We start from the raw sequence: 12,628 nt of genomic DNA, 5'->3' as shown, positions 1-12,628 counted from the left end.
GTGCTTGCCTCAGACGGCACATGGGCGGTTGTCCTCAGGGGCCGCGCGCCTGATGTATGCGCCTGTGCGCTCATCAACATTTCATGTAAGGTTTTTCAGCGCTAACGACAGCCCCGCTTCCGCCCTGCATGACTGAAGCATGCAGCAGGCAGCCGCCGCGCTGCACTTTCTCTTAATTATTACAGCGCGCAGCAGGTGTATGGAGTCCTGGGATGCGGGGATGCTCTGAGGGGCGCAGCGGCTTGTTGGATACAGCGCGCCGGCAAGAGAGGTTTGGCGTCGTCCTCGCGCTCCGTGTTTTTTGCCAGATCTGTGCCTCCGATGTTTTGAAGAAAGGGACCCCGGCAGCAGAGAAGAAAGAACAGGTCAATGGAGCATAATCACGTCTACAACACCTCGCTTCTTTCTCACAGCAAGTATGGCTGTGGCTTGGGGTCCGCACCTGTGATCTATTACAGCATCCTGCTCTGCCTGGGGCTGCCAGGTGAGTCTCCGTTTTGTGTGCATTGGCATTGGTTTGTTTTGATTTTGTGAACGCAGAGCGCAGACAAAACCATCTTCCAACAGAGTATTTGACCATTGTGTTAGGAAGCAGATTAGAATATATTGTTTAAGCGCCACGAAGCCCCTCGAGATGAGTATGTGCTTTATAAATCAATGTCATGTGATGTTACGTTATGTTATGTTAAATTACTGTACTTTGTCTCATCTTATGTTATCCTGTGTTATCTTATGTTTTGCTGTGCTGTGTTGTGTGATGTTCCTGGTATGCGAATTTGCGCTATGTTATCAGTTTATTTGCATTAAATCGAGAGACGCCTCTGTTGGGGCTGGAGTTATGCTGGCATGGAAAGGCATAGGTTCTTCTAAAATCATTGAGACATCTAAGGAAGGGCATTCGAGAGTTTAGAGTGACATGCCTGCATGTCAGGTCGCTGATAGGGGACATTATATTCAGAGTTGTGTGTCTGTTTATGGAACTGACGTGAGAATTGAAAGAGGTCTGAGAAAGATCTCTTCATTGTGTTGGATAATAAAACAAAATACCGCTTTGGACTTTTCTTCTCAGTCAGTTAAGAGAAGTACTGAGCCCTGTGCCAGCGTTCTTCTTATGAAAATCAGGGCGAAATTCATTGAACGCTGAGCACGTCTCTCACACACCACATAAGAGTGCGGCAGCCAATGGTTCACTTAATTTAATGATGAGCGGCGCCCGGGCGGGCGTAGCGAAGATAGCGCTATGAGTATGAGCTGGACTTCAGGAATGGGCACCGTCTTCCTCTCTGCTCTGCAGCTTGTTAAATATGGAAGCCCGTGTACGCGTCCACAGTGTGCCGGCTGTGAGGACGCGCGCCGGCTGGCCACGACCCTGCCCTGAAGCTCACGTAGGCCGCCCTGCCTGTTCTGTGTTCTGCAGCGTGACAGGTCAGCCGTCGTTCCACGCCATTAGCTGAGTGCTAACGTGTCTCTCTCTACGCGTTTACGTGAAGCCAAACGGTCTTCACTTCAGTACCACGGACAGCGATATTCACACTCTGTGAAGGCTATGGAGGGAATCGGACAGACACTGGTTGCTTGCTATCTCATAGTTCCTCGAAAACCAAATTGTGCTTCTGAACTCTTTCGGGAACCAATCACAGCTCTTTCCAGCTGCGCTTAGCACATCTAAGTACGTGTTTATTTATTTATGTGTTTATTTATTTAGTAATTCATTCATTCATTTATTTAGCATTTTTCAAGAGCTCAAACCTGGCGCAAGGGCATAATTTTTTAGGCACAGGAACAGAGATGTTAAGGCAAGGCAGGGAATCGAACGTGGCTCCCCATGTTCCAAATTCGACTCGGCACACCTGTGAGCTGTGACCATGATGATGATTAATACGGTGATTATATTTCACTGTTTGATGTAGCACGGACCTGACTTCAGCAAAACGCCATATCGAAGACATTTTTATTGCCGCAGCAGCGTCTCCAGTGTGCATTATTGTGCCTTGGACAGTAGCGTGAGTCTGAGGTACGGATGAAGCCGGATTACAAAACCAGGGTGTTCTGGGGCGGGAGGAAGGGAGGAAGAACGTGCCGTTTGGACGGTACTAGGCAGTGCAGCAGATTCGCTGTGCATGGTCAAATCAATGTTTTGATATTGCGATATACATATATGCATTACATCACGTCTGTTGAGAATACACTGCACAGGAAGATACGTGGTTTGCCCAGGATCACACGATGTTGATCCAATGTTAAAAGATGGATTAGAAGCCGGGTCTTTGGTCAGCCTCTTAGCCCTCAGACCACATATCCGTCTCAAAGCATTTGCTGATGCTCTAGGGACACTCAATGCTCCTAGATGGCACGCTAGTATTGAATGCAGGGCCACATATGTTGATAGTTAATAATACGGTGTTGCTGGACTGTCTCTGGACCGGAATCACACTGGAAGCTGTGATTTTCCTACTCTCGGGCAGGCAGTGCCCTTGGATGGCATGGCAGAGTTTTTCTCATTACTGGAAAGCAGCGCCACTCATGCTGGCTAGATGGCAGCATGCCAAAGTGGAATAAAGAGCGCAGCCCGGGGAGGAAATCAGTGCCAGGCGTGGACACAATCGGGCACACATAAATGATATGAGTCAATACACCTCGGTGGAAAGCAGTGTCACCAGCACTGGCAAGAGGCAGCAACAAAAACTGCAGAAGACGACCCTCGATGCGCCTACCTATTGGAGCGGGAATCAATAACACACTCATGCGCAGTGCTCACTCAAGTACTGTAAATGCCTCATTCCTTAATGTTATCAGTGTTGTTTGTTTATGGTCTCTATGAACCTTTGATTTACTGTGTGCATCTCAGCGATATATCAATAGTTGTGAATGCTGATAAGTAAATGTATTCTTCTGGTGCCACCAACTAAGTTGTACCTCACAAAATCATCAATAAAAACTAAAAACACTAAACAATAAACTCTTGCTAACAGTGCCTTCCAAGCTGGTTAGTAGACAGCATGCATATGTTGCACCAGAGAGCGTGTCTGCATAAAACCAGTGCCACACCTGATGGCTATAAGGTATCACGAATGATCACTGAATATCCATTTTGCACTGACAATTCTGGGTGGAAGGAGATGTGTACAGGTGGCACAGCACAGTATATCAGTGTCTAAAGGTGGTGCCATGCAGGCTGCATGCAAGAGAGCATGTGCAGGTAGCACACTTCAGTATCACAGGACTTGAAACAGTATTACACATGCTGGGTAGAAGGCAGTATCTGTTGGTGGTACAGAAGAGTGCTTCAGGTCTCGAAAGCAGTGCCACCCATGCAGGTTACAAGACTGCATGTATGGGTGGCACAGTAGGGTTTCTCAATACTCAAAAGCACCGCCATCGATGAAGGCTGCAAGCCTGCACATATGGGTGGCACAGCATGCTCTCTCAATACTTCAAATCAGTGCCATCCATGCAGGTCACAAGCCTGCGCATATGGGTGGCACAGTATGGTTTCTCAATTGTTGAAAGCAGCGCCATCCATGCAGGTCACAAGCCTGCATGTATGGGTAGCACATTATGTTCTCTCAATACTTGAAAGCAGTGCCACCCATGCAGGTCACAAGCCTGCATGTATGGGTGGCACAGTATGGTTTCTTAACACTTGAAAGCAGTACCACCCATGCAGGTCACAAGCCTGCACATATGGGTGGCACAGTATGCTCTCTCAATACTTCAAACCAGTGCCATCCATGCAGGTCAGAAGCCAGCGCATATGGGTGGCACAGTGTGGTTTCTCAATTCTCGAAAGCAACACCATCCATGCAGGTCACAAGCCTGCATGTATGGGTGGCACAGTATGGTCTCTCAATACTTGAAAGCAGTGCCACCCATGCAGATCACAAGCCTGCATGTATGGGTGGCACATTATGGTTTCTCAATTCTCGAAAGCAGCACCATCCATGCAGGTCACAAGCCTGCATGTATGGGTGGCACAGTATGGTTTCATAATACTTGAAAGCTCTGCCACCCATGCAGGTCACAAGCCTGCGTGATATTCCCCAATACTTAAAATCAGTGTCACCCATGCAGGTCACAAGCCTGCATGTATGGGTGGTACAGTATGGTTTCATAATACTTGAAAGCAGTGCCACCCATGCAGGTCACAAGCCTGTGTGTGATTCCCCAATACTTCAAAGCAGTGGAATCCATGCAGGTCACAAGCCTGCATGTATGGGCTGCACAGTATGGTTTCATAATACTTGAAAGCAGTGCCACCCATACAGGTCACAAGCTGGCATGTAGTTTCTCAATACTTAAAAGCAGTGCCCCCATGCAGGTCACAAGCTGGCATGTAGTTTCTCAATACTTGAAAGCAGTGCCACCCATGCAGGTCACCAGCCTGCATGTATGGGTGTCACAGTACAGTTTCTCAATGCTTGAAAGCAGTGCCACCCATGCAGTTCACATGCAGGCATGTGGTTTCTCAATACTTGAAAGCAGTGCCACCCATGCAGGTCACAAGCCTGCATGTATGGGTGGCACAGCACGGTTTCTCAATACTTGAAAGCAGTGCCACCCATGCAGGTCACAAGCAGGCATGTGGTTTCTCAATACTTGAAAGCAGTGCTACCCATGCAGGTCACAAGCCTGCGTGTATGGGTGGCACAGTACGGTTTATCAATACTTGAAAGCAGTGCCACGCATGCGGATTACAAGCCTGTGTGTATGGGGGGCACAGTATAGGTTCTCAATTCAAGCCACCCAGCCAGACTCCAAGGCCACACGCATAGGTTACAGCTTACGCATAGGTTACAGCTTGCAGTATCTCGCTACTCGAAAGCATAATGTCTGAAAAGATAGTTCTAGGTAGGAAAAAATAAGGTGCAGAAATCCTACTCTAAATATGTTTGGCTCACCTTCCCCCACCCGGCAGCACTGTCGCTGCCAGGTGAAGGGTTTCTGACACAGAAGCCTGTTGATGCGCTGCCATCGGAAACCTGGCAGATCCCTTTCTCTAAATGCAGTAGGTAGTCACAGGATTGGCAGGGCGGTAGACTATTTAGGACAAGCCAAAATGACCCCGGAAGTCATTCTGATTGGATCATTGACAGCCCCATCAGAATGCCACATCTTTTACTTTCACATTGAGATTTTTGGTTGGTGAAACCAGCAGAAATCTCAGTGTGAAAGTCTGAGGAAAAATTTGAAATTACCTGCAGAGTTGGAGCTAGAATTATAGATCTCCCCAGGCCTTCTGCATCTCAAAGTGGACCCACAGTGTTCTCATCATAAGGCGCCCAATTTCCCCACTCCAGGGTTACCCGACATGGGCTAAACATGATGAGGTCCTAAGTTTGTCATTAAAACACTTTGACCCTAGCCAGTTAGAAGCCAGAGTGCATAGGGATGACATTACAGTATAGAATTATTTAAAAATGATTTTACCCATGCTGATTAGATGGGGACTTGCATAGAAGACACAATGCATTTTCTCAGTGCTTCGAAACGAAACATAGTAATCTATGCTGGCTGAACCCTCGTGTATAAGCAGCACAATGCAACATCTCAGTGTTCAAAAGACAGCATCTCTAGAAGAACCAATAAGTAACTTTTGACTTAAAACAATACAGTACCGTCTGATTTGAAAGTAATTTGCATAATGGCACACTATCTTCCAATACATAAGGGGCGACCCAGTGCAGGGAAACACAGCTCTTTTTACTCAACCCTGCACTGCTTACAATAATCAACGGATTGCGTTCTGGAATGTTGCTGTGTTTGATGATGTCTACTTGGGTTTTGTGACCTGTTGTGACATCATTAATCAACGAGCCCCTTTATAGAAATGTCAGTCATTCAGGAAAGTAGGCACTATTCCTAAATTGCATAGACAATAGGGCAATAGGGAAAGTGAATGTAATTCAATGTTCTTTGATGGGACACTAGACAGTCACCTCAGTGTCCAACGCACAGTTCCACGTGGTAGCTGGAAAGCCATACTACGAGAAGGCACAATGCGGTATTTCAATACTAAATTAAATGCTTCCTAGGCTTGTCATAGATAGAATTCCTAGATGTCACAAGGGGAAGTTTCTGCATGCACGGCTGCACCGCACTCACTGGTAAAATGTACATTTACGTATGACAACTAATGGATGATCCACCTTTCACATTACTAACAGCAAAGGCCCCTAACACAACTTGAAGATGAAGTGAGATAAAACCACACTCTCTATGATAAAACAATACAACATAACACCACAAGACCATCGGTCTCTTGGCAAACAACAGCAGCACAACCTTTATGGGTACCCAATATTTGTAAGCAGAGACACACAACAATAGGATGAATTGACGATCAGAAAGGTTTGTTGTACAACTAGTGGAATCTGATATTATACAATTTGAGTGCTCTAGTTAGTTTCTTGAGAAACATAATTTCAGCTGACACACGTCTCTCTCAGGGCTACTTACATTTTGAGAACAAGTTCACTGTAAGAATTGACCCTGAGTTGAGATGCGCTTTATCCAGGCTCCTATAGTGCAGATAGTGTGGGTCATTAAAAGATAAGTTTCCCTGTTCCCTCCCTAAACTATTTTATGGACCATCCACGCATGGTCCCAAATAATGTCTAAATACTGAAAGATGTTTCTGATGCCATATTTTATAAACTGAAAAGGGTCTTGTTCAGAACTAGATTATCCCTACTCTAGTGACATATTACATGAAGGATTCATCTAATACAAAACACATTGGTGGTGTAGGTCCTATAAAAGGGCCGCCCCTGAAAGTTCGACATATGCTGTCCAAGAAGCTTCACTTCCTATTAAAGTGTCACCCTTCTCGGTGACTGAGCAGGTAGACATGTTTGTAATGCACAGAACTTTTCTCCAAGGTATCATCCGCTTATGTAAGTTATAGTTCCTCCTTTTCTGTGAGAGGCCAAATAACCTTGCTGTGTAACATAGAAAGTGACTTTAGTTATCAAAAACTGGCCAGCAAAATCACCTTGCAGTCCTCAATTACAGCCTATCCCGCTCTTTCAGAGATGCAATCCCCTCCTTAGTCTGAAGTTGCCTAAGTGAATCAAAAACACAGTTGGCACACCTTAATTAGTGAAACAAATGGATGAAACCTCACTTTTGCTATGTTTCCCCTTTTCCTTCCTGGGCATCCGTTAATTCCAGAGGATGTAGGCATCCCAGGTTAAAAAGTATATGAACATCAAATCCCTACTATACCAGAACCCCTATGGCCAGTGCTGTCCAACAATATTGAAGATAGGCAAAATTGTAAATCATGACTCAGTGAATATAGTTTGAGAAACGTATACATGACTCAGCGGATGTAGATAGACAAAAAAAGTAAATGACGACTCAGCAAATTTAGATAGGTAAACATGTAAATGATGACTCAACTAATGTAGATAGGCAAGAATGTACCACAATTTACTCCTATTAATGGTCGGATCCACTACTGTAAAACATTGACACGGGTGGTAAGAACAGCCGCGAGGTATACAACCCACAACTGGGGAATTCTACCTCACTCAGCCCAAGACATATATCCTGCTTGAACACTTTAAGAAAAGCTCTTAAAACGCACTTGTTGCCGGTGATCAGAATACATCTCACAAGAAGAAACGTAATCGTAGTCTGATCAATCAATTAATCAATCTAGAGCCCAGAAACAATGCACGCATGTCTATTTCCCAAACGGTAACGGTCGGTCTCTTATCACAGACCAGCCTCCTGAGTAGGAGGTGTTTGTATCCCACCCGCTTAGGTGCTCTTGGGAGGATTATAAAATTCCATGATTAATGTAATGCTTAATCCCAGCCCTCTCTTAAAGGACATTTCTTGCATGGCTTTCTAAAAGCCTAGAAAGAATGGCTTACAGATGACAAGACCGTTGTCTGCTTCTGAGCGGCATTTTCCTATTAGAGAACACATTACTCAGCTGCCTTCCTAGCTACTTAGAAAACACATCTCCCAGATGTTTCAAAGACAACGTCTTCGCTTCTGAAGCAGCAGCGTTTCATCAGCTGTGCGGCAGTGGAGTTCCTCGACGCGCGAGCTGCGTTCTGAATCTTAAGCAGCACCCTGCCAAATGATTGGTCGACAGAGCTCTCAAACCATGTCAGCGCGTAAGCTGTGCATTTAGCTTCTGTAGGCGCTAGTATTCACAGGTGGTGCCGGTAAGTTCACATTTGAATCTAGCACTTGATATCTGTCGTTTCATCGGAACTGACTCAGGTGAACCACTGACACATTATTGTTGTACAAACTGACAGCCGCGGATTCTCGTGTTTTATATATCTCAACCGGAAGTATTTACAGAATCAGGGATGATTTGTTGTCAGTTTCTGCCCTAAGCATTTTGCCCTCACTGACTCAGGAGGAGTGTTGGGAATAACAATGAGCCGTGCAGCCATGTTTGCGTTACAGATGGCCGAGTCTGTGCTTCGAAATGAAGTCAGGACCACGGACAGCGCCAACTATCAGGCTCCAGGCTGCAATTCTGTGCTGACGAGACCCTGTCTTGAAGCCACAGGTTTCAAATAACCCCTTGTAGAGGCACCCAGAGTCAATCCAGTGTCCATGTGCGTTCAGCAAGGGCGCTAATTGAAAATGTCTGCTCAAATTGTCACATTCTCAGCTTTAGTTTACTAAGGATGATGGGAATAAAGTAGGCCTTATTGCTGTGTTTCGATATGTCCCTTATAAAAAGAAACGAGATAAAGGATCTGTTTAGCTTTCAGTGAAAGTTGAAGATCTTTCGATTTCTGGAGGAAGTGCTAAATCTCACCTATTTCATTTTCTCCACGAAGTGTGTTGGAGAAAATTCCATGTATCGGCCACATAAGTTGAGGGAAATTCCAAGCTGAATTCTCTCCGGTAGAGAAACCTCCAGAGGTGGATTTTCCTTGAGTTTGACACTCTCTAAAATTAGTTTTTTTTGTTATCAGTAAATCTTAAATCAAGGCTATCCAACGGCTAAGAATTATATTGCGGGGTGCGAAGGGCGTGGCAGACGATGCCTTCGGTGGACAACATGCTACCAATTTATGTCACTATATATGATACATAAGGCCCTGCTCATAGCCAGCAATGTCCTTATTGAATGAATCGCTGCCTGAACAAACAAATGGATTCATGAATTAAAGAATGGGTGAACATAGGCACTTCTAAATGGACATCTCTCCAAAACGAGCTGCCCCAAGGTACGTCTTCACTAAAAATATGTAGTAATTCAACATCCAAATGTAAAGCCACCTTAGTAGAAGTAGGGTTTTCTGAGAACATGGTCTGTTCCAGACATTCAGACTTCTCTATCCGCTCAGGTGCATCTAACATCCAACTCTCACTTCATTAACATTCAATTGATTAAATATTGTCATCTGATGGTGACATGAACACACCATGGGGATGGTGGTAGCCCCACACTTGCAGAAAGCCTTAGGATGAAATGTATGAACAGTGAGACCCTTAATCTTATGATTGTGGTAAGTGGGAAAAGGGAGGTAAGTATTTGCTATTCTTAACTCCACATCTACGTAATTTGGAGATCTATATATCACTATAGTATGCATATGTAGAGTTTGATATAGAAAATGTATACAATCATACTTTTCGATATTTTGGCCCACGACATTCGGGTCAGGATTTTATGAGCAGTTGATATTTTGTCTAGGGGTGAGCCGAATTTTTAATTCTGCTGGCAGAATTGGAGGAGTTTACATACTTCAGCAATGCAGGTCCTCACATTTCCAATGGCGATTTCTCGAAGGACAGTTTCCAAAAAAGAAATGCATTAGACTGGCCAGTAATGTGGATACCACTATGAGATATGGTATTAGGGCTATGAAATATCTGTCGTAAAGAAAAACTAAATGTAATTCAAAGATTTGAGTTTGATTAAATCAGACTGAAAAAGTAGTCACAAGTGTGATTGTTTCAATCAATACACTGAACAAAAAATTCAGTATAAGTCAAGTGCAGCACTGGCACATTGTTTGGTATTTGCTATTATTAGGCTAGGCCTTGCTGCCTTCAAGCCAAAACCCAAGACTGTTGTTTCAGATCATGGTAACAAGATGCAAAACACAGGAAGAATGACTATGTTGCACCCGCTCATCCATCAATAAGATTGTTTCAGTGGGAGGTACATCTAAAACACACATACATGAAATTCAATACTGTAATGGAGCCGGGCTCTGTTGTGAAGCTTTGTATGCACAATGATCTGTGTTTGTCACTTGTGATACAGTGTTTTCTGGCCCCACTTGCTTACCATTGGTCCTCTGAAAGACCTTTCCATCTGACTGAGTGGTGATGGGAGTTAGCATCAACATGAATCAAAATTTAATTAGCAGTGCAACTCATTTGACTATAAAATGAGGACCAGGAATCAGTAGCTTTGGTTAAGAAGATTTACTAGAAATTCAAAATTAAATTCAAATACACTACTCACAGCACCATGCTATAAAGGTACAGAATAACAACAGGAAAGTCCAACCTCCTGAAGAAGTTCACGAGCACCAGAATTAAACATACAAGAAATTATGTCACTGCGATACAATATATTAATAAAAGCAATTGATGCTCAGAGAAAAGTCTCAAGTTTGTTGTCTCTTCATAGGTAAATCTAGACTCACAGCAATTACGGTCTAGACAAATAAGATTATTCTGTTATTCCAAAGAGTATGAAAAATTAGAGAATTCCATGAAGGAATTCAGAATGGAGCAAAAGAAATTGGGGTTAAAAGGTGTCAGTATTTCAGAAGTTCGGTTAAGAGTCTTTTATGGGTCAAAAGGAAAGTGTTAGTCTAAGTCACACTTAAGAAGGGATCAGATAGGCATTGAGGTCTAAACCTCTAAGGACAGAGAAGGTTGGTGAGAGATGTCCTACACCATCTCTGGAAAAGAGGGTTCTGAAGTCTGACAGGGTGAACACTACATTATAACACAAAGTCCACTGGGTACCAACCCCTTGACACACATCATCAAGAGTCCATTGTTATAGTACGGTTCTCAGGTAGCAAACGGTTACATCGGAAAAAAGTCATACTCTAAACATGGGAAGGACAGTTTCTCACGTAAACATCACTTGGGTACATTTACTTAATAGGCTTTTCAATTGACGCTCTGGTTCCCCAAGTTCCTTCATCAAGGTCTTCTTCTCAGGATCTTGTCTCTATCTCTAGTACAGTAATGTATCTATTCTAAAACTAACAATGCATGTGAATACCTGCAAGAAATGTCGAGTTAGCGAAATCAGCTTTATGCAGCATGGTGAAATACTGTTCTACATAAGACAACTTAAATGTTAACTCAATGGTGCACATTTAATATACGTGTGCACATTTAAACACAAATTAATAAATGTTTCTACTGCATTAGATTTCACACTGCATGTAACTTTCAGTAAGCCATTAAAATAACCAGCTGCAAGTATGGCTAAGAACTAGATTTAAATCAGATATATGAAATGTTAATGCATACATTACATCAATGTTATGTTGTTTCACATATAATAAATCACAGTCTCCATAGGTAAAGTTGGTTTCTATTTAGTTTGCAAATCATTAAATATTATTCGCAGGATGTAGACATGTATTAGGGAAATCACATTAGTTTGTTAAACCATACATGAAACATGTGATAAGTGTATTTTCATACTGTGTGTCTCAGTATCTGTGATGAATTTATGACATGTAAAGGGTGTGGAACTTTTGCGCTGCACCATTTGCCTGGCGTATTCTTCAGCGGTGCTGGCATTGGTGCTTGATATCTCAATGTAAAGAAAAAAATTAATTACCTTCATATCAGGGTTAGGAGAAGGGTGAGATCTCATAATTTTTTCATTGTTTAACTGCAAGTTTTATTTTATGCATATTATGCTTGTGCGGTCATTTATTTATTTTGGAGGTTTTATATAGCGCTGGCTGGACCAGAAGTATCATAGCGCTTTACATGAGTATAAGATAGTTACAGTCACAAGAACAAAAATTAGCAAAAATCAACAGCAGGGAATAATAACAGGTTGCAAAAGAGAGACGGTTTAAAAATCTAAAAGGAAAGATAGGAAAATGGGTTAGGTTTAAGACCCCCAGTATTTGTTGAGGAGGTGCACTTTGAGATCATTTTTAAAGCTGAAATAGGAGGGATTGCATCGCAGGTATTTGGGGAGGGCATTCCAGGTGCTTGGGGCATTACCAGAGAAGGAGCGGGATGGAGTGGATTTCTTTTTTAACAGGGGTGGGACAAGGGGGAGAGCGTTCGTACTTCTCAGAGCTCGGGAACTGCCTGCTATGCAGAGTTTATTTGCGAGGTAAGGCGGAGTGTTTTGGTGGAGGGCTTTGGGTGTGATGCAAGCATTTTTGTAGGCAGGCCTGCCTTTTATAGGGAGCCATTTAAGAGTTTTGAGGACTGGGGAGATGTCGTCGAAACGTTTGCAGTTGGTGATGAGTCTACCTGCAAGGTTGAGAACAGATTTGAGAGGAGCTAGGTGGATCTTAGGGATTCAGGTGAGGATGGCGTTGCCGTAATCAATTCTCGAGAGAACCAGGGATTGAACTACTAGTTTAAAGTCTTCTGATGGAATAAAGGGCTTGATTTATTTGAGATGGTGGAGGGTGAAGAG

The 12,628-nt window shown here is 43.5% G+C and overlaps 1 protein-coding gene across 1 annotated transcript in view; it reads left to right on the top strand.

Moving 5' to 3' along the window:
• Positions 1-207: 207 nt before the first annotated feature.
• Positions 208-12,628, top strand: part of GPR139 (G protein-coupled receptor 139) — a 288,743-nt gene continuing 276,322 nt past the window's right edge. The window contains exon 1 of the mRNA XM_085630210.1: positions 208-484. Coding sequence (XP_085486336.1) covers positions 370-484 — 115 coding nt within the window. The 5' untranslated portion in view covers positions 208-369. The remainder of the gene's footprint in view (positions 485-12,628) is intronic.

Source organism: Triturus cristatus, chromosome 10 (genome assembly GCF_964204655.1).
Source record: "Triturus cristatus chromosome 10, aTriCri1.1, whole genome shotgun sequence".
Taxonomy (NCBI): Eukaryota; Metazoa; Chordata; class Amphibia; order Caudata; family Salamandridae; genus Triturus; species Triturus cristatus.
This window is presented reverse-complemented; position numbering and strand designations above follow the sequence as displayed.